The following is a 22083-nucleotide window of genomic DNA, read 5'->3' as shown; positions in this document are numbered from 1 at the left end:
CAGGTGGAGAACGAATCAGAGAGAAAAGTGAAAGAGCAAGTCAGATTACACAAAATCTGGCCGATTGCGCAAGGCGAGGGCACTACCACAGCCGGCGTCTTCCCAGGCCCAGGAGGATGCCAGGGGCACTGCGGAGGCGAGCTCCACACAGCCCATGCGACCGCTAACGAAGGAACAGGCCCAGAGGCGGTCCTGCCGCGACGCACACATTATTCAGAGCAAATTTGAGGCACTGAGGTCTCTTTAAAAATAAAGTTTTGGGAACAGCGTGCAACATTTGTGCTGCCTGTAGCGCCCATCCCTGGGGAGCCCCCAGTGCCCCACCAGCCCCCAGCCCCACCCGGAGCAGGGGCCTGCACCCTCTCACCCCTTCGTAGACGGTGTCCTGGTTCGCCGGCATTCCCGGCCCGATCTCCGACGGGGCGTTGGTGGGGTCGTAGTAGGGGTCGTAGTAGTTTTCATCAACGTTCCCGATCGTTTCCTCAGTGAACTCCCCCTCCAAGTCATCTGCACCTTCTCCCAGGGGCGGAGCTGGCTGCAGAGGGAGAGGAAGGTGCAGGGTCGCCTCGCAAATGCACCAGGCACCGCCTCTCATCAGGCCCTGGGCTGGCACCGTGGCTACCCAGTCAACTAGGCAGAGACCCCAGACCCATCAGGCCCTGGGCTGGCACCGTGGCTACCCAGTCAACTGGGCGGAGACCCCAGATCCATCAGGCCCTGGGCTGGCACCGTGGCTACCCAGTCAACTGGGCAGAGACCCCAGATCCATCAGGCCCTGGGCTGGCACTGTGCCTACCCAGTCAACTGGGCAGAGACACCCCCCTCTGAGGATAGACCCCCTCTGAGGGTTCCAGGTCTGACAACTCCAGGACTTCAAGACCAGCGGCCTCCTAAGCCACACACGCCTGGAGTCCAGCCCGCGGGGAGAGGTCCTGCGGCCCCTGGCGGCCTCCTTATGCATCTTCTCCCTCCCACAACGAGGAATCCTCACCCTAGACTGCCTTGGCACGGCGGCACCCCACAGAGCTGGCACACTCGTGCACCCAGGGACGGCTGTACACCCAGAGACCTGCTCAGGCAGGGGTTCCACCCCACAGCCCCAGAGTCTTGAGACTGCGCCCCCAGTGCGGTGCTGCGGGTGCAGGGGTCTGTGGAATGGGCTGACCTCTCTGGCAGTGAAGACTCTGCATTACACCATGGCCGTGCTAAGCACGTGCCACGTGCTGGGCAAGACTCCTCCCTAATCTGCAAACTCCACAGCCCCCAGAGACAAGCACTGTCAGTGCCATGCTGGAAAGGAGAACCCCGAGGTCCACAGACGCCGGCTGACTTTCCAAGGCCTCGCACAGAGCTTTTGGGCCCGTCCCAGCCAGAGCTGCCCGCCCAGCTCATGCTTTGCTGCATCTGTGTGGATCCTGGCTCCCAGCCCCGTCCAGCCTGGCCACCCCGGGTCACAGGCAGGGACTCTGTCCACCAGCAACCCCCCTCATCCAATCTCCACCTGAACCCCCAAAGACCGGAAGGGCTGGGGTCATTCTACCCACTTTCCAGGCGAAAAACTGACCACACGGAGATCAACTCAGCAAGTCAGGGATTCCAAACTCATTCAGCAATGGCCTCTCCGGGGAGCCTCACATAGCCCGGCTGCAAAGGGCCTGGGCCAGGGTGTGGTGGGAACACGGGGTCCACCCGAGGACTCCAAGGTGAGAACTGGCGACAGGAGGGGCCTCAGCGCTGTGGCCCCACCCTGGCCCTTCCCCTCACCCCAGACCAAACCAACAGGAAGGAAAAAAATTACGTTGGAGGAGTTGGAGGTGCCGGCGGTGCTGGTGGGACTCTGGGCTCCGGCACCCGGGTCTGTGGGCTGGTCAGGGTTCTCCTCGCCCTCGCCGTAGGTGAGGTCCTCGTAAGGCGAGGGCGTGTAGTAGTCCTCGCTGGGCACGTAGTCATAGTCCCCGATGCCGGGGTCCTCTTCCTTCCCAGCCCCTTCACTGGTTTCAGGCAGGGGAGCAGCTGCCGTGGGGGTCGGGGTCAGCTCCTGGGAGCCAAGGGCAGAGAGAGCTGGAGTCAGGACAGAGGCGGGGGCGGAGCGAGGTCTGGGCTTGCTGCATCTCTGCGTGCGGGCATCTCAGTGGCAAAGCCTGGATCCCCTGCCTGTCAAGAGGCCCTGAGACTCAGTGCCATGGGGGCTGGGGGCAGAGCACGCGGGAAGGCGGTGGCCCAGTGGGGAGCCCCAGGTCACTAAGGGTGCTTGGAATGGACTGCAGCCCACCCAGTTACACACCAGAAAAGGGCCAATCATATCTCTGTATTTAAAAAACAGAGGCCAGGTGCGGTGGCTCAAACCTGTAATCCCCACACTTTGGGAGTCTGAGACCAGCAGATCACCTGAGGTCAGGGGTTTGAGACCAACCTGATCAACATGGAGAAACCCTCTCTCTACTAAAAATACAAAATTAGCTGTGAGTGGTGGCGGACGCCTGTAATCCCAGCTACTCGGGAGGCCGAGGCAGGAGAATCGCTTGAACCCCAGAGGCGGAGACTGTGGTGAGCCAAGATCACACCACTGCACTCTAGCCTGGGCAACAAGAGCAAAACTCCATTCAAAAAAAAAAAAAGTAGTGACATTCTAGGCTCTCAGAGTGATGTGAGATGACCAGGTCACCTTTCCCAGGAAGAATACACACATGCTCACACACACTCGTTCGTGCACACCTGTGCCTGCCTGCCACAGGCTCACACACACTGGCCCATGCTCATGCCCCACCCTCTTCATGCTGACGATGCCTCCCGGCTGGACAGCCTCCCTCCCCAGCAGGGCACCCACCCATCCGCGCTCCTGCACAGGGCCTGGCCCTGCTAGGCGCAACCCTCGTCTCTCACTGCTGCTCACACACCCTCGAAACGCTCCCCAGCTTCAGAGCTGAAGGGGAGGCAGCCCAGAGAGGGGAGGACCCGAGGCCAAGCTCAGACTGCATCACCCCCACCCGGGGAGTGGGGGTCCTGAGCGCCATTCTCCCACCACAGCTGCGCCTACACAGAGGAACTCGAGAACCAAACCCATCCTGCACCTGGTATAGGGTGGGGACCGGTATAGGGTGGGGTCCTGCACCTGGTATAGGGTGGGGACCGGGACCAGGGCCCAGAGATGCTCCCCTGTATACCTCGCATCTCCCAACATCCTCCTCACGGCGGAATGCCCAGTACTCGCTGTGATGGCAAAGAGTGGACGGCCCATGACAGCCCGTTCCCCTGCTGAGCTGCCCCTGCGGGCTTCACCAGACAACCCCAGAGCCCCCACCCTGACACCCTCTCCCGGCCTCACCCTCCCTTCACCACAGCCTCCAGGGACCCAGCCCAAGCCAGCCCCCGCTCAGCCCAGACCTCGGGGACCTCTGTGGTCTCTCTGGCAGCTTCCACGGGCTTCTTGCTGGGGGTGGGCTCCTTCCCCAGGTCTTCGGGGTCTTCGTAGTAGGGGTATTCATAGTAATAGGTCTCCCCCTCGCCGTCTCCTTCTGTGTACTGAAAGCGAATTGCAGCCCCGTAAGGAAGCATCGGAGCCCACAGAGAGACTGGCCTGCTATCCCTCCGCAACCTCCAGATTTGGCTGGAAGATTGCACGCCACAGTGCCCTGCCCAGCCCCACGCGTGAACCTCCCTGTGGGTCCCCAGACGGGGGTCCTCCCTCTCCAGCTCCTTGGGAAGGTGACACGGCCTCACCAGAGGCCCAAGGGAGAAAGCGAGGGACTTCAGGTCCCCTTGAGCAGAAGTCAGAGAAATGAACCTTCAGAGGTGAGACCTCTGGCCCTTTGGAAGCCAGGCCAGAACAACCAACAGAATGGCAGGCTGGGCAGCTGCAGCCACGTCACCAGCAGGCTTCCAAGCCTTCAGCCCTCAAAGCCCAGTTATCCCACGGGAGGGGCTTCACTGGAACACAGCAGGCCTCATCCTGAGCCCATTTCCCCCAACCAGGAGCTGGGAGGAGGCTGGCAGGAGGCCAGCACAGTAGGGACTAGGCTGGGAGTTCTGTCCAGCCACACTTGGGGTTCGTAAGATGTGGCCTGAGTCACAGGTTCCACAGTTTCATGAAAGCCACCCTTCCTTCTCTCCTGACTGGTGGTGAAAGAAGGAAGACCCAAGGTGAAATTAACAGTGGGATTTAATATGATGGATGAGAAATGAGAGGCAATGGGACCAGGGCGTGGGACAGGCTTTTCATGCAGAAGTGGCAGAAAGAACCACAAATAAGATAAACGGGAGTGCTGGGAGGGTGTGGGCCGGGACGGGAGGAAAGCTGACCCATGGCCAAGGCCGGTACAAAGGTGTCAGGCACGTGCCTGCCTCTCTACAGGACACTCCGCACTCAAGGGATCTGAAGGTTGGCCATCCTACAGTAGACAAGCCCAGGTTCCGCCCTTTGACGAGCTGCACACGGCCCCTCCAGTGGATCGAGTCCAGGGGGGACACCAGTGGCCTCTGTGCTCACAAATACCCCTCAAGGTCAAGCCCAAGGCTGAGAGAGCACTGGGCATTCATCATCCGGGAGCTTGTTCAGAAGGTTAAAGGACAGGGTTATTGATGACAACCTCTGTGACCCTATCATTCTGGAAGGCGTTATTTAGTAAAGTGAGTCAGATACCCCCATGTTTACCTCCTGGGTCCCTCTGCATCCTCACGCAGTGGATCTATTGAAAATAAGGCCCCGTGGCTCATGTGTCCCTTCACCAACCATCCAAGTAGTCTGCCCATGCCATCCCCCAAGATCCCAGCCAGAGTCCACTCACATATTCATCTGGATTGGGGTCCTGCGACTGTGGGGTGTCCGGCACTGCGGTGTCACAGTCAGGGCTGTAGTGCTCGCAGTAATCATAAGCTGCCCGGTGGTCCGAGACGAAGAGCAGCTGCTGGATGTCACCCTGGAAAAGAACGGATGCTCATGAAAGAGCAGCTGACAGAGCACTCACGTGGGGACCTGGGAGACCCAGCCCATGCCTTGAAGCAGAGCAAAGTCCAGACCAAGCCACGACATGAGCCTATCCTCAGAGCCAAACGTCCTCCCTAGAAGCTGCCTTTCATAAGAGACAGGCAGGCTAGGCTGGCCAATCCATCCATCCATTCATTCATCCATCCATTCACCCATCTATCCACCTGTCCATCTACACCTACCAATCCTTCCACCCGTTCACCCATCCATCCATCCATCCATCCATCCATCCATTCATCCATTCACTCATCTATCCACCTGTCCATCTACACCTACCAATCCTTCCATCCATTCACCCATCCATCCATCCATTCATCCATCCATTCACCCATCTATCCACCTGTCCATCTACACCTACCAATCCTTCCACCCATTCACCCATCCATCCATTCACCCATCCATCCATCCATTCATCCATCCATTCACCCATCTATCCACCTGTCCATCTACACCTACCAATCCTTCCACCCGTTCACCCATCCATCCATCCATCCATCCATTCATCCATTCACTCATCTATCCACCTGTCCATCTACACCTACCAATCCTTCCATCCATTCACCCATCCATCCATCCATCCATTCATCCATTCACTCAACCATCTACCCATCCATCCATTCACTCATTCATCCATCCATTCACCCATCTGTCCACCTATCCGTCTACACCTACCAATCCTTCCATCCATTCACCCATTCATCCATTCACCTGTCTATCCATCCATCCATTAAACCCTCTATCCATCCACTCCTCCATCCATCCATCTGTCCACTCATTCACTCATTCACCCATATATCCATCCATCTGCACATACATCCTTCCATCCATCTATCCATCCATCCACTCATCCTTCCATCCATTCACCCACGCATCCATCTACTATCCATCTGTCCATCTATCCATCCATCCACACATCCTTCCATCCATTCACCCACGCATCCATCCATCCATCCATCCGTCCATCCGTCTATCAGTCCGTCCATCCATCCATCTGTCCATCCGTCCATCCATCCGTCCATCCATCTATCCATCCATCCACTCATCCTTCTATCCATTTGCCCATGCATCCACCTACTATCCATCCATCCATCCATCCATCCATCCATCCGTCCATCCATCCACCCACCTATGCATCTAGATAGGTAGCTGTGGAGTCCTCCAGGCAAAACTCCTTGTTTACTCATCCATTCATCTATCTACCTATCCATCTAGATCCAGCCATCCTTCCAACTATCTATCCATCCCTCTACCCATCCTTCCATCCAGCCACCCAGACATTCACCTTTCCATCCTCCCATCCACCCACCCAGACATCAATCCACCACCCATTCACCCGTCCATTTGTCAGACACCTGCTAAGCACCTGCCAGATGCCAGCGCAGGGCTTGTGGCTTTTGCCAGTTGTGAGAAACAGCCCGCACTCACATCCACCCTAGACCATGAGGGCTTGGAGGTACCCTGCCTCCTTTCCCATTACCCCTCAACCACTCGGGGAGAGAGTAGTTTTAAAGAGGTGATGTCTGCTTTCTCAAAAAGTTAAAACTAGAATTACCATATGACCCAGTAATTCCAATCTCAGGGACCAAAACAGATGCATAAACAATTCACCCAAATCAGTTCAGCCTCAAAAAAAGTCAAAAACAGGGACTCAGACAAATCAATGTATACAAGTGTTCATAGTAGCATTAGTCACAATGGCCAAACAGATGCAACCCACATGTCTACCGGCAGATAAACGGATAAACGGAGTGTGATATATGCATAGACCGGAATATTATCGGAATATTATTCAACCACGAAACGGAAGGAAGAACTGATCCCGCCGACAAGGTGGACGAGCCCACGCTGCTAACGGCTGAACTTGCTCATCCACTGAGAGCAGCCTACGGTCTAACTGTGCCGGCAGGAAAAGCATGTGAGCGCTTATTCCTTCTTTCTCTAACCACGATGTGCAGACCGTTTATTCCGTCATCCTCTCAGCACGACATGCAGACAGGAGAAATAAAAGGGCTACTACTGGGAGTAAGAAATGCAGGTCCCATCCCCGTTATCTGCAGAGATGGAGATGGCAGGTGCACGAGGTGTCACCCTAGCAGCACCCCGGCTTCCAAAGCAGAGGACGTTTTGACCACAATCAGATGCAGAGAAGCTGACCAATATGGTAACGGTTATAGTGATGACAGTGACGACGATTTAGATCATGTTTACTATGGACCGAGTGCAGGTAGAGAGACCGCACATGGTCTTATGGCTTGTGCCCATAAGAAGCCTGGGAATTGTGTCCGATTAATACTCACTCTACAGCAGAGGAAACCGAAGCCCGGTGAGGTCACCTGTCCAGGGTCCCCCAGCGGGTGGGGCAGATCAGCCCAAGGCACCCTGCAAGGTTCCAGCCGCTACATGCCCCACTGCACTCAAGGGAGGGAAAAGAACGTGGAAGAAAAGTCTGGATGTTGGAATCCCGTCCCTGGAGACGGCGCCCGCAGGCAAGGGGGCTGGGGCCAGTGCGGGGTGCTGAGTGCACGGGGTCTGGGGCCGGGGCTGGGGCCGGGGCTGAGGCCAGTGCCGGGCGCTGAGTGCGCGGGGTCTGGGGCCCATCTCACCACCTTGCAACACGTCTGCACACTTTTCCACAGCCACAGTTAAGGACAGGCCCTGAGTCTGCTGTGAGACCCTCAGCCACGGGGCTGCAGGGTCAGGGTGCCCAACCCCACCTGGAGAGTGGGAAACTCTCCACGGTTCCCAGGCAGAGGCACCACCTGCCCCCGCCGAGGCCCCGCTCTGCGCCAGGAGGAGTCTAATGACAGCTTTGCCTCTGCCATGAAGACGCCGCTGGCCTGCAGCCGCGGCGGCTGTGACACGGCTTTGTGCTGTGTACTTCTGATCCTGGCGAGTCACCCTCGGGTCCAGGGTGCCAGGGTGCTGGGAGGGGCTGGGGGACATTCACAGCTGTGAGCTCTGTGCACCCACCCATCACTGTTCTGAGAGCTGCTCTCTTCCACGAAGACCCTGGATGGGAGGGCCTGGCCAGAGCAAGACACTGAGACTTGGAAGGAGGGTGGCAGGACCAGAACCGCCGCACACACGTGCAGGGCGGAGGGAACCCCAGCCCGCAGGCACGCTCGGGGAAGCAGCACGTGTGTGCTGCCAGACGGCCCGGCCCTCATGCCAGCTCTGCCGCTGCCTGGCTGTGTGGTCGGGGGTGAGCCTGCTCACACACACCTCTCTACGCCCTCCTTTCGCTCTGAAAAAATGAGCATAAAACAGCAGCATCCCCCGCACAGAGCTGTGGAGTCCTCCAGGCAAAATTCCTTGTATACAGAAGGCACTCAGTAAGTACTGCAAAAGGTTTTGAGGTCAGTAGGGGAAGGTGAGTGCTCAGGAAAAGCCCGGAAGGGCGGCAGGGCTGGAGGAGCTGAGGGTCAACACAGGGCTTGTGTAGGACGCAGGGTGGGGGCCCAGTGGCAGGTGCCTGAGGGTGGCAGGGAAGAGGCCACGGCAGCCGGGATGGTGCTCCCGAAAGAGGGGAGGGAGGTGCACGTGCAGGGGCCGAGGGGAGGGCCGGAGGACTCAACAGGAAACAGCTCTCAGCACCAAAAAGGGGAGGCAAGGGGGGTGTGCATATGTGGTTACTGTGGGTGACCCCAACTTGTGTTTAAAATCCTCAAACACTGAGCGGGGAGCTCAGAGCCCACCCCAAGCCAACCCGGCTCTCCAGACAGCTCTGCCAGGCGGGAAGTTCCTGCCCCTGACTTCAGCCGCACCTCCAGGTCCACACCTGCCTCTGGGACCCCCCTTTCTCGGCACCTCTGTGCCGCAGCCTGGTCATAGCCCTTCTGCCCACCTGCCCCTGCCTTGCCCCATCCAGAAGGGTGCAGCCAGCGGGTTCTGAGGTCTGCCAGGCGCCTCGGTGCCCACCAGCACCTGTTCACTTACGGGACTCACAAGGGAGACTTCTGTCACCTCCATTTAAAAGATAAAAAAAAAGGGGCTGGGACAGGAGAGGTCATTGGCCCCAACTGCAGGACCACAGACGCAGTGGCCAGGACCTGGAGCCTATACGTGCAGCGGGACCCCTGACATCAGCTGACCCGGCCCTGCCTCCTCTGTCCCCACATCTCAGAACAGAGGGAGCGGCGCAGACAGAGACAGGTGCTCTTCCTGCAGGCGGCAGCCCCAGAGCATGCGGCGTCCCTGGCCGCCACACACCCGCTGCCCCATCTGAAGTTCAGGGACTGTAACCCCGGCGTCACCCACATCATGGACAGCACTGCTGAGCAGCCTCCAAACCAGGTCCTCCCTTTGCGGGATGCCTCAGGACAGTGGAGCAGGAAGCAGCTGGGGGTTGGCGGTCTTCAGGAGCTGAGCTTGCACCTGTACCCCGGGCGGGGCATCTGCCAGGCTGAGGAGGGCGCTGGGTGACAGGTTCCTGGCTCATGAAGGGACAGATAATGGGGAGTGACTGAAGACAGCTACCTGCTGCTGCCCCCCTGCCCCTCAGACCCCACCACAGTAAACTGGGGGCATTTGGAGGAGGAAGCAAGACTGGGGCCCTGATGAGCACAGCCCTCAGCATTTCATACCCTCCCTCCCCGATGCCAGCACTGAATGGGATGCCCCACTCTCCACCCCCCGAGCCAGCAGAGATGCCCACCTACCCCAACCCCCTCTCCCGCTCTCTTCCTCTTTCTTCCTCTCTCTCTCTCTGCCTCTCTCTCCCTTTCTCTCCTCCTCTCTTCCTCTCTCTCTCTCTCCTCTCTCTCTCTCTCTCTCTCTCTCTCTCTCTCTCTCTCTCTCTCTCTCACCCCCCGTCTTTGGATGTCAGAGGCTCCTGGCCATGTTTCAAATTCTCCAGCAGACAAGGAGGAACAGTGAATCAAAACCACACATTTTTATTAAGCAACATGACTTCTGGTTCAAATTTCATCCAATCCAAATAAAATATCTTCTCCTTTCAACTGGCAATTTGACATTTGAATATATGTTCTCCAAAGGCACTTCAAAGAAGGAAGAGAAGCCTCAGGCCCTTCAGGGGCAGCTGTGGTCCTGGGCTCTGGTGCACCCCAGATCCAGTTCTGCTTCCCCAGAAGCCCCGAGCTCCTCAGATCACGGGCGTGCCTGGCACACCCCATACCCCAGGGCGTCCAGCACCACGGCCATGCCTTGCAGGCCCTGCATGAGGCGCTGGCGCTGGCTCAGCACATGTGGGCACAGCTGCATGACCTTCAGGGCCCAGGGCTAGGTAATGAACACCCACGAAGGGGGACGAAGCCTGAGGTGTCCCAGGCTGACCCGGCCCTCAGCCAGCCCTGCTCTGTGGCCTGCCAGCCACACCCCGGATTGCAGCAGTGAACAGACCATCAGCAGGGCAGGGCCTGAGGCCCCTTCACTTCCAGCGCCCCCCCTCCTCTGCAAATGCACGTGCTGGGTTCAAATCAGTTCCCCGCCAAATCCTCAGCTGGATTTTCACACTAGAAAGAGCCGGTGCGTTCTGTGGGCACCACAGAACAATGAGCAATGTCTACCCAGCCCTACACCACCCCGTGGAGGGGGAGAAAGCAAGGCGCAGATGCTGAGGCCAGGTTGCGTCCTGTAGAAGCGGGCGCTCTAGACCTGCGTCCCGGCCCAGGGCTCTTTCCAGCCACCCAGTGCTTCCTCCCCACACATGCAGGTAAAGAGGGGGCCCTGAACACCTGGGTGCCCAGCAAGGCTCTTGGGGAGCAGGAACTCCTCTCCAGGACCCCGGGCAGATGGGGCTGTGATGAGGGACCCACTCCAGGACCCAAGACGGACCAGATGCCTCCCCTGAAGCCCAGCAACCTCCCACGGGCCAGCCCCGCGGCTGCACCAGCCACCGCTGCTTCTGCGCCACCCCCCAGGCAGGGGCTGGGAAGGGGGCTCCGTGATGTCTGCACCCCCCATCTGCCCCCCAGTAGACTGGGAGGAAGAGGAGCTGAAGCCAAGGGAAAGGCAGGAACCTACCCTGCAGGACTCCAATGACACACCTGCCTCTGCCCTGGGCCACGCCAGGGGCCACCTGATTCCTGCAGGTCCACAGGGCCAGGCACATGGGATTTCCAGCTCGGCCCTCAGGGCTGCAGGCTGGTGGCTAGTCCACTGTTCAGAACAGAGACGAGATGGTGACAGGATCCAAACACAGTCATGGGGCTCCGTGGGGTGATGAGAGGAACAGAACAGCCCTAACAGGGTCACGGGGGGTCCTGGGCAGCCCTGGATGGCTACTATGGGGAGCTTACAGGGTGGTCCTACATGGGATACTATGGGGGAGCCTGGGCAGCCCTGCATGGGGGTACCATGGTGGGGGACCCCCATGCCTGACAGCCCTGGATGGGGACAGTTGGGGGGTCCTGGAGGGGTACCATGGGGGGCCTGGATGGGGACGGTTGGGGGGTCCTGGAGGGGTACCATGGGGGGCCTGGATGGGGACAGTTGGGGGGTCCTGGAGGGGTACAATGGGGGGCCTGGATGGGGACAGTTGGGGCCACACTGAAGTCCTTCCGTGTCCCTGAGACCTGTGTCCATCGCTGACCTGGTGGAAGATGTGATGTGCCCAGGGTGGAGAGAAGCACCTTCCCTGACTCACGCACAGCCACACACTGCGCCCTACCCAGGATGTGACACCCGCGGAACCCTGGGACTCCCAGAGACTCCATGTAGTGAGTCTGGGGGGTCCTGGGATTCAGGAGATTCTAAGATGCAGCCAGGACTGGAGCCGCCCCTCACAGACCTCAAAGGCAGCCCGTGGGTGCAGGAATGGCCCTCCTTCTGTCGCTGGCACCCTGGCAGTTCCCGAGCCTGCACTCCTCCTTCTGGAACGTTCCCTCAGAGTTGGCTCCTCTCTGGAAGCTGGGTGGGCGTGTGAAGATGTCCAGGTCAGCCCCCTACCAGCCAGACAACCTGCCCCTGGGAGCCACAGCTTCCCCATTTCAACACAAGAGATCGCCACCTCCCTGGACCCCCGCCAGGCTGTGTGGACCAGACACACAGCTCTGCCTGAAGCTTAAGAAAGCCTTAGGCAGAAATCTGCCCCGGTGCCCTCAGAATCCTTCTCAACATGGGGCTTCTAGCAGGCACTGCCCAGTGTGCTGGAGAGGTCATGCCACCCTGACTGCCACAATCTGGCACACACCGTCTTTCAAGTACAAAACTAGGATCATAACTTCGTGTTGTATGCTGAGAGCATTTTCACGATGCCTCCTGCAACACGAAACCAAGCTCCAAACTACGGACCAGGAAAATCGGTCGGCGAAGCCTCCTCTCCTGGCGAAGCCTTGCCCGGCACTGGCTGGTGGGAGGTGCCGGCGGCCTGGAAACAAAGGGCCAGGGGCTGGTGGGCAGCCCCCGCTTGGGCCTGGGTGGGCTCATGGCTTTTCAGGGGACAGGGACTGGAAGCTAGAGCTTGGGACTGGGTCACGATACGTGTACACAGCCAAAGAAACCCCAGAGAGGCCTCAGCCTGTAGTCTGGCAGGACCCAACCCTGGGCCTCTTGGAGGCTGGTGCAGGTCAGAAGTGCCTGGCAGGCTGTGCCCTGACCCTTCCCGAGGCACTGAGGCACCCCAGGAATTTCTCAGCTGCAGCTGCCCTCTCAGGCGGGTGGGCTCTGACCACAAGAACCTGCAAGCGGCCTGGCCAAGATCTCAGAAAGGCCGATGGTCTCCACGGTTCCCCTCCCAAGTGCCATCAGAGTCCCTGGCACACAAGTACACAGAGCCAGCCTGATGCCCTGCCCAGCAGTGGCCCGTGGCTCTCCTCTGTTGTCATATCCAACTGCCGGGTGACATGGCATACACCAATCCCTGAGCAAGGCAACAGGCGCCGCCCCTGATCTTCCTCAGACACGTCCCTTCTCCCCTTCATGGCTCCTTTCTCCCCATCCTCCATCCTCCTACCAACAATGGCGGCCACCTCCTTCCTGAGCTGGCCCTGTACCCTGGAAAGGCAGAGGCCGATTGCCACCCAGGATATGGAGCATGGCCTGCTGCCTTGCTGCGTCCTGCCCAAGCCATGAGGTGAAAGTGCCAGGTGCCGTGTGTCACTTGCCACTGTCCCCTTTATGCTGCTTTCCAGCCTCCTGCAGGGCCAAACACCCACCAGATGCAGGTGAGCCCGGCCAGCAACCCCACACTTGCAGGCCCATGGCCCGCCTGCAGGCCCAGCGCCAGGATCCGGGTTTGCCTGGTGTGTTGTGTGGCTGTGCGTGTGCATGCATGTGTCCAGCACCGTGTTGGTGCAGGTGTGTACTGTGCACACACATACTGCATTCATGTGTGTGGTGTGTGTGTGCAGTGGACACATGCCTGTGTACTGTACACAGTATGCATGCATGTCTATGTGTGACATGGGTGCATGCATGCACTTTGATGAATGCATATATGGCGTGGTGCGTCCCGTGTGTGTACGTGACCAGGCGTGCATGTGTGTGGCACACGTGGGTCCTGGCACAGCACTGGGGAGGGCACCCAGGTGCCTGGGATTCAGGCCCCTCCCTCAACAACAGCCCATAGGTCCTTTAGGCTGCTTGTCCTAAGCCCACCCCACTTCCCAGCTCCAATGGAACAGGCTGGGTGGAGGTGTCAGATATCCGACGTGCTTCGGGAAAGGCCCTGGTGTTTCACGCTGACCCAGTTCCCAGCCCTGCCTCACGCCTCGGCAAAAGTGACTTTCCTCACAGGTCTGGCCCTACTCCCATCCTTGTAGCCCTTCCAGAAGGAAGGCAAGGCCCCCTTTCCACTCTCCCATCCCCATTTCACAGATGCAGCAGTGGAGGGTCTGAGAGGCGGGGCCGCTCTCACAAGGCACCGGGAGGAGGGCTGACCGGGGCTCCTGCATCTCTGCCTGCAGCCCCACAGTCCCCACCCCAGAGCTGCCGGCCTTGGAGTAAATGTCACGGTGCCAAGTCACACATCCTGCATACAGGACGACCGTGGGCTCCCAGTTCCCATAGCCCTGTCCTGTGGCCCAGACAGCCCTGGGAGCAGGGGCAGGCACCTGACCAATCCGCCTGGCGGGTCCAGGCTTCTCCTGTTCCACGTCTTGGCTTCCTGAGACGAGCCCCTGAACCGCTCCTTTTAACTTCCAAAGCCAAGACCCAGCAGCAGCCACCTGCACGCTGGCCCCGTGGCTGCCCAAGGAGGCAGGCGGCAGCCGCTTTCACGCCACCCCTTGCTCTGATAACTGGCCACGTTCCCCCTTTACACTCCTGCTTTCTGCCCCTGCCAGGTACTAAGGTGCCCAGGAAGTTTCCGCCACCAGGCCAGGGCTATTGTGTCCGTCCGGCTCCACCACAGAGCCTCTGCCCGCAATGTGCGGCCACGTTCGAGGGAAGATGGGTCAGTGGCCGTGGCGGGGAGCGCGCTGTCCTTGGCTCTGGCAGAGCTGGGAATATTTTGCTGAGAGAATCAGCTCTGCATTTTCTGCTAATGAGACTGGATCCAGGCTGCCTTTCTATTATGAGCTGAGGAAATTACAAAGTTTTCGTTGAGAGCCTCGTAAGCCTGGGGCCATGAAGACAGGAAACGTGGGGCTCACCAAATTAGAAGCTCCCATTGCCGGGACCCCAGTCCAGGCGCTTCTGTGGTGCTGTTCCCTCTAATCACAGGCCCTGCACCTCTGCCATTTAACTGTGCACTCCTCTTTCAATGCAATCCCCCCATCCCTAGGCTGAGCCAGCCCCCGACGGCTGCCTGGCACCCAGGCCCCCTCCTCATCCGACCGAAACAGGCTCCACGGGAATCCCAGCGGAGTACTCTGCTTTCCCTACAGATTTTATCATCTGATTTTCACCGGAGCACTTGGTGCTGGTAAACACCAATTACTGAAGACAAACCCTTCTGGTTGGAGGCTGCGGGAGAAGCGGTCAGCAAGCACGCTGTCCACAAGCGAGTGAGTGTCCCGCCACAGGCAGGCCACGGGCAGGCCCTGCCACAAACCTCCCCTTCCCGGCGGGAGGGCACGCCATCCAACCTCCCATACAAAACGCAGCCCAGCTGAGTTAGCACACCGACGAGGAGAGACAGAGGCAGGGAGAGCCACGGGTGGTGCTAGGGCCTGGAGCTGGGTTCACCTGGGCCCACATGCAGACCCTGCCTCTTCTGGCTGAGTGATCTCAGCTGTGTTCGCAAACCACACGAAACCATGCTTTCTTCTTCTGAAGCTCAGGATGGAAACAACGCTGGCCCCAGAGGCTGCTGGAAGGGTGGAATCCAGCCCTGAGCTCTGCAAACAGGAGCTAAGAGCATGACTGCATTCCCCACAAGTACCATGTAGTCCTCAGCTCTCTCACATGGGGCTCCCCGCCGCTGGACCTGGCGGATTCTAACACAGACGTGGCCAGTGCAGCCTGGCCGATGCCACCGGGGCCCCATGAGCCACTTCCTTGATGTCCTCAGAGCTTCACATGTAGGAGACCACCACATGCCCCATTCCAGCCGCCAGGAGCCCAAACAAGTCAGTTACCATCTCGCTTTGATGCTTTTCATCCCTGAGTCACACAAATGGAGAAATAAAAGCCCCTAAGCCAGTGAGGCCTAAATAATGTTTTCCATGCTTTCACGGCACCTGTGCGAACGAGGTTCACACTATTAACGAGAGTGTTAGAGAAATATTTTCGTGTCGTCGGAAATGACGGTCTGCTATCCCACCATGTCTCTGCTCGCTGCCTCCAGCCCCAGTCCAATTCTCACCTGCAGCCACCAGCCCGAGACATGTAGGGTCAAGTCTCCTCACCACAGTTCTGGGTGCGACACTGGGAAATGACGCACCTGTGTCTCCGTCGTGGGGGTGGGGCGGGCCGCACGAGTGCAGAGAACGGGCATGACGAGGTCACAGCCTCATGCAGACTCTGAAGCTGGCCACAGGATCTAACGGGTCAGCTCAGCGAACTGGAAGAGGGGGGCCTCGTCTCCAGACCAGGGGACGGAACGGCAGCACCAATGGCGGGGGCCAGGCAGCAGGTCCACCTCCTCAAAGACTGGCTCTCTCCAGAGGTGGCGACCTCACCAAGCCTGCACCTGTGGCTTGGGCAGTGCATACTTGCACTGCTCCTTCCTTCTCCGCAGCTGGCCTTGGGGAGCAGCGGGCCAGCAGACACTCTGTTCCACAGCACACGGGGCATCGCCGTCACCGGGATGGACACTAGTCCGGCTCCATGGCACCTGGGGCATCGCCGTCACCGGGATGGACACTCAGTCCAGGCTCCATGGCACACGGGGCATCGCCGTCACCGGGATGGACACTCAGTCCGGCTCCACGGCACACGGGGCATCGCCGTCACCGGGATGGACACTCAGTCCGGCTCCACGGCACACAGGGCATCACCGTCACCGGGATGGACACTCAGTCTGGCTCCATGGCACATGGGGCATCGCCGTCACCGGGATGGACACTCAATCCAAGCTCCACAGCACACGGGGCATCGCCACCACCGGGGATGGACACTTAGTCCGGCTCCACAGAAGGAAGCCACTGAACCTTGGCAGCACTGCCCAGAGAAGCACGGCAAGGGGGAGGCGTTGACCCCACGAGGCCTGAGCACCGGATCTCTCCCTTGTCGTCTGTGAGGACGTCAGCATGTGACTAATTACTCCAGGCCTCCATTTGTTGATAAGAGGATGATAAGATCTACCTCATGGAGCAGAGGGCTAAACAGGATTGCACCAGAACACTGCCCAGTGCAATCAGCATCCACCAGCACAGCCTCCACAGCCACCACCACCACCATCGGCACCAAACCCACAAAACCAGCATACTACTAACATCATCACCACCACCACTATCACCTTCACCACTGCTGTCACCAGCATCACCATCACCAGCATCATCATCACCAGCATAACCACCATCACCTCCACCACCACCATCACCTCCACCACCACCATCACCTCCACCACCACCTCCACCAGCATCGCCATCACCATCATCATCTTCTCCATCACCACCTCCACCAGCATCACCACTTCCCCACCACCATCACCTCCATCACCACCTTCACCAGCATCACCTCCATCACCTCCACCACCTCCATCACCTCCACCACCACCATCACCTCCACTACCACCTCCACCAGCATCGCCATCACCACCATCATCATCATCATCACCTCCATCACTACCTTCACCAGCATCACCTCCATCACCTCCACCATCACCTCCACCACCACCATTGCCTCCATCACCACCTCCATCACCACCTCCACCAGCATCACCACTTCCCCACCACCATCTCCACCACCACCTCCACCAGCATTGCCATGACCACCATCATCATCTCCATCACCACCTCCACCAGCATCACCACTTCCCCACCAGCATCACCTCCATCACCACCTTCACCAGCATCACCTCCATCACCTCCACCACCTCCATCACCTCCACCACCACCATCACCTCCACTACCACCTCCACCAGCATCGCCATCACCACCATCATCATCATCATCACCTCCATCACTACCTTCACCAGCATCACCTCCATCACCTCCACCATCACCTCCACCATCACCTCCACCACCACCATTGCCTCCATCACCACCTCCATCACCACCTCCACCAGCATCACCACTTCCCCACCACCATCTCCACCACCACCTCCACCAGCATCGCCATGACCACCATCATCATCTCCATCACCACCTTCACCAGCATCACCTCCATCACCTCCACCATCACCTCCACCAGCATCACCACCACACCATCATCATCATCATCATATCCATCACCACTTTCACCAGCATCACCTCCATCACCTCCACCATCACCTCCACCAGCATCACCATCACCACCGTCATCATCTCCATCACCACCTTCACCAGCATCACCTCCATCACCTCCACCATCACCTCCACCAGCATCACCACCACACCATCATCATCATCATCATCTCCACCACCACCTTCACCAGCATCACCTCCATCACCTCCACCATCACCTCCACCAGGATTGCCATCACCACCATCATCATCTCCATCACCACCTTCACCAGCATCACCTCCATCACCTCCACCATCACCTCCATCACCATCTTCGCCAGCATCACCTCCACCATCACCTCCATCACCATCTTCACCAGTGTCACCATCACCATGTCCACCTCCATCACCACCTCCACCAGTATCAACACCACCACCACCACCTCTACCACCACCATCACAACAACAATCACCTCCACTATCACCACCACCACCACCTCCATCACTACCATCCCCAGCATCACCACCACCACCATCAGCAACATCCCCATCACCACTACCATTATCATCATCGCCTCCACCATCATCATCATCACCGTCATTACGTTAACCACCACCATCACCATCTCTCCACACCACCGTCACCACCACCAGCATCACCACCTTCACCATCATCTCCACCACCGCCATCACCACCACCCTCACATCACTACCCTCACCGCTACCGTGAGCACCACACCACTGTCACCATCTGTCATCACCATGGTCACCATTAACATCACCACCACCACCATCATCACCACCATCATCACCACCACCACCTCCTCTGCCGCCACCCCCCACCAACAGTCCTGCCCCCAAGAAAGCCTCACCAGCCTTTCCCAAATACTCCTCTGCAGCCAGCTCTGACAGCTCATTCTTTTGTTCATTCAACCAGTATTTTTTCATCTCTCTGATAAGTCTTAGGGCCACAGAGATGAAACAATCTGTGTCTCGAGGGAGGAGCCTGGGGAGCAGCACAGGAGCAACCGACTGCCCGGGAGGTCGAGGAAAGTGTCATGGAGGAGGGGACTCAGAGCTGGGCCTGGAGGAGAAGAAGGTGGCCTCGCTCTGCCATGTCTCATCCCCTCTCCTCTGCACAAGGCTCCACACTCGGGCCACCCACTCTCCACTCCACCCACCCCCTCTGTGGAGGGCTCAGACCCCAGTTCTTTCTGTTCAGCCTCCGTTCAGCACGGTCTCCAGACCTGAGGTCACTCTGCCCTCTGTTCCTAATGCCACCTGTGACAGTGCACATTCCTGTGACCACAGCGCCACACTGATGATCTCTTTCATACAAAATGCTTCACTGCCGCTCTGGTCCTGCGCTCACACAATTCATCGTTTGGAACCCAAGTGCAGAAGTGCACATTTATCCTTAGTGAATTTCTTTCTCTCCATTCCAGAACATAGTCCCGGCTTGAAAGATCCTTCTGAGTCTTCATCCTATCAACCAATACAGTAAGGTGGCCTCCCCGGTGATGGGGACGGTGACAGATCTGGCTCCCGGATGTCTCTGCAAATCAGCCACCATCAGAAGACCCGCACTTCTCTGTGGAGCACACACAGCCCTGCCGTGGCTGCAGGCAGGAAGGAGGAGCTCTCTGGGTTGTGTTAGAAGCCAGGCTGCTCCCCACGCTCCCTGCCATTACGTCCTGCGGTGAGCACATGGGCCTGTGACCAAGCCTCCCTGACAGCAGAAGCCAGTGGTGTGGGGCTCAGACATCCTGCTAAGAAGACCACATGGCGTGGCTCAGACGCCTCTAAGGTAAAACTCACTATCGGACGTGAGAGGAACTGGGTGAGCTTTCCCCAGCTGCCCAGTGACGGGCTTTGGGCTCCGGAGCCGCCCAAGACCCAAGCCTGAGTCCTTCCTGCTGTGCCCCACAGGCAGCCCAGGGAGCTGTCAGTGACAAGGTAGTTCTGGAAGGATCCGGAGGCTCCAAGGGCCCCAGCCTGGGAAGTTCCGGCAAAGGTGGACCTGGGCCTCGAACAACGCCCTTGCCCTCCCCTTCAAGGGCCTGGCGCTGAAGGGCTTGATGCCTTTGGGGGTATTCCCGCTCACAGGAATCCCGGGGTGCCTCCGTGGATGGCTGAGAAAGCCCCTCAGCACAGGCCCCACTCCTGTTCCAAGAGAGTGAAATTCCAGAAAGAACATGTCAGTGGAAAAGCCAGGCCCTGGAAAAAGGGACTCAGGGATTAGGTAAACCGCTTGGTGTTCTTCAGAGGCTGAAAGAAGGCAGACAGACGGGGGACCGTGAGCTCTTGGAGCTGACGCCATCACTCTCCGCCAGCACCCAGGGCTTGCAGGGAGAGCTGAGTTTACAGTCTGTTTGGTCTTGTTGCCCCTTGAAACCTTCAACAGCTTAAAAGCACATTTGGCTCCTGGCCCAGAACTCACTGGCTGGCCGGTGGAAAGTTCTCATCCCCTCCACGGCCCTCCTCCTGGTCAGAGCTCACCCACGGAGGAGGGGCCTTCCACGGCAGGCCCCAAGGCAGAGGCACCCCAGCCCCCTCTCAGTCCCGGCCCCCAGGCCCCTGACGGGATCACTTGGCTGTTTCAGGGCCCCCTGGTGATGTGAGACGCTAGAGGGGTGCGTGGAGCCCCCCGGATCAGCAGCCAGGCAGCCCCGTGCTGCCCATCCAGGCTGGGGAAGGTGCTGGGACGGGGACTTGCGGGTCCAGGTCACCTGTCACACACCAGAGGGATGCTTCTGGGGCCCTCAGCCCTTGCTAACAGCTTATGCTGGCTCTTCCTGGAAGGTTCCAGGGCTTTACAGACCACATGGGCCAGGGGACTCCAGGGTCCTCAGGCCCTGTGAGGGGAGGGCTATGAGAACAGAATGTCAGAGGCCCGAGCCTGGCGGGGCCCACACACTGTCAGGGCAGCCTGAGTCCAGTCTCCTGCCTCTGGTCCCCGGGATCCCTCCCAGGCTGGGGACGGTCGCATCATGATTTCTGAGGTCCCAATCTGCTGTGATTTTGCTGGGTGACCTTAGGCAAGTGACTCAACCTCCCTGGTGCGGGCTTCCCAAGCTGTGAAGTGGCAGAAAGACTCTCCTCTTCCGGGCACAGGGGTGGCCCTGCCCGCTCTCCCGTCCACTTTCTCCTTCTTCCGGGCACGGGGGTGGCCCTGCCCGCTCTCCCATCCACCTTCTCCTCTTCCGGGCACAGGGGTGACCCTGCCCACTCTCCCGTCCACCTCTCCTTCTTCCGGGCATGGGGATGGCCCTGCCCGCTCTCCCGTCCACCTCTCCTTCTTCCAGGCACGAGGATGGCCCTGCCCGCTCTCCCATCCACCTTCTCCTTCTTCCGGGCACGGGGGTGGCCCTGCCTACTCTCCTGTCCACCTTCTCCTCTTCTGGGCACGGGGGTGGCCCTGCCCACTCTCCCGTCCACCTTCTCCTTGCCTCTGAAAATAAATCACGCCTCCCCACCTTCGCAGCATGCCCCATGCTCTCCCTGGCCACTAAGGCCGTGTATGTGAGAACACAAAGCTCATTCCTGACTACGCCCTGGATGAAAAGGCTTTCCCCCATGGGGGGCCAGCCCCTCTGCCTCCGCCCGCCACACAGTGGTCCTGGGCCTGTCCAGCACCTCCCGAAACTTGGCGGTCATGGAGCAGTGCCCTGGGTCCTCCCCAACACCAGTGCTGGGCCAGGTGACTGGCACATCTAGAAGGGACAAAGCTTGGGATGAGAACTCTCCAGGACGATGTCCCCGGCAGCTCCCACACACACGCCCTGGGAAGAGGCAACATGAGAGGGCCTTGGCCATCAGCCAGGTGGACGGCAGAGCAGCGGCTCAGGGAGCCACCCGAGACCCCACTCATTCTACCCACTCTATCCTAGGAGACGGAGCCCATGCCAGGGAGGGAGGTTTACTCTGCGGAGTTGGGGGAGGAGGACAGGGCCTGGGAGCCCACACCTTGCTGGGGGGCTGCTATGATGGCAGGTGCAGGCACCAGCCAGGGGTGCCCGGGAGCACTGGCCCCGGCTGGGGCTGGCAGGACCCTCAGCCAGTTCTTTCTCCGTGGGCTTCTCAGCGGCTCCATCCTCCTGAGGGCTCAGGGGTCTCATCTTTACAGCAGGTCTCGCAGCACCTAATTCACAAGGGGAGCCCAGAAAAGGGACAGCTCATGACAGTGCCACCGTGGACAGTAGGCCACCCAGGCAGATGACTACTGACAATGGGCCAGGGAGCAGCTCCCCCCACCAGAGGCCTGCGACAGGGTGGTTCTCTGCAGCCCTCAGAAGTACGCACATCTAACACAGATGTGATCTCACCAACCCGGAATCCAACAGCATTGGTCCTGTCACCCCACTTTACAGATGGGGACGTGGGGCTCCAAGC

The 22083-nt window shown here is 59.0% G+C and overlaps 1 protein-coding gene across 2 annotated transcripts in view; it reads right to left on the bottom strand.

The window, feature by feature from the left end:
* Positions 1-22083, bottom strand: part of COL5A1 (collagen type V alpha 1 chain) — a 199860-nt gene that overhangs the window by 113322 nt on the left and 64455 nt on the right. For both annotated transcript variants that reach the window (XM_064371726.1, XM_064371727.1), the window contains exons 5-8: positions 4785-4916; positions 3385-3522; positions 1799-2038; positions 368-535 (exon numbers count right to left, since the gene is read on the bottom strand). In XM_064371726.1, coding sequence (XP_064227796.1) covers positions 368-535; positions 1799-2038; positions 3385-3522; positions 4785-4916 — 678 coding nt within the window. The remainder of the gene's footprint in view (positions 1-367; positions 536-1798; positions 2039-3384; positions 3523-4784; positions 4917-22083) is intronic.

Source organism: Aotus nancymaae, unplaced genomic scaffold (assembly GCF_030222135.1).
Source record: "Aotus nancymaae isolate 86718 unplaced genomic scaffold, 86718_ANA_hifiasm-v0.15.2.pri h1tg000158l, whole genome shotgun sequence".
Classification (NCBI taxonomy): Eukaryota; Metazoa; Chordata; class Mammalia; order Primates; family Aotidae; genus Aotus; species Aotus nancymaae.
This window is presented reverse-complemented; position numbering and strand designations above follow the sequence as displayed.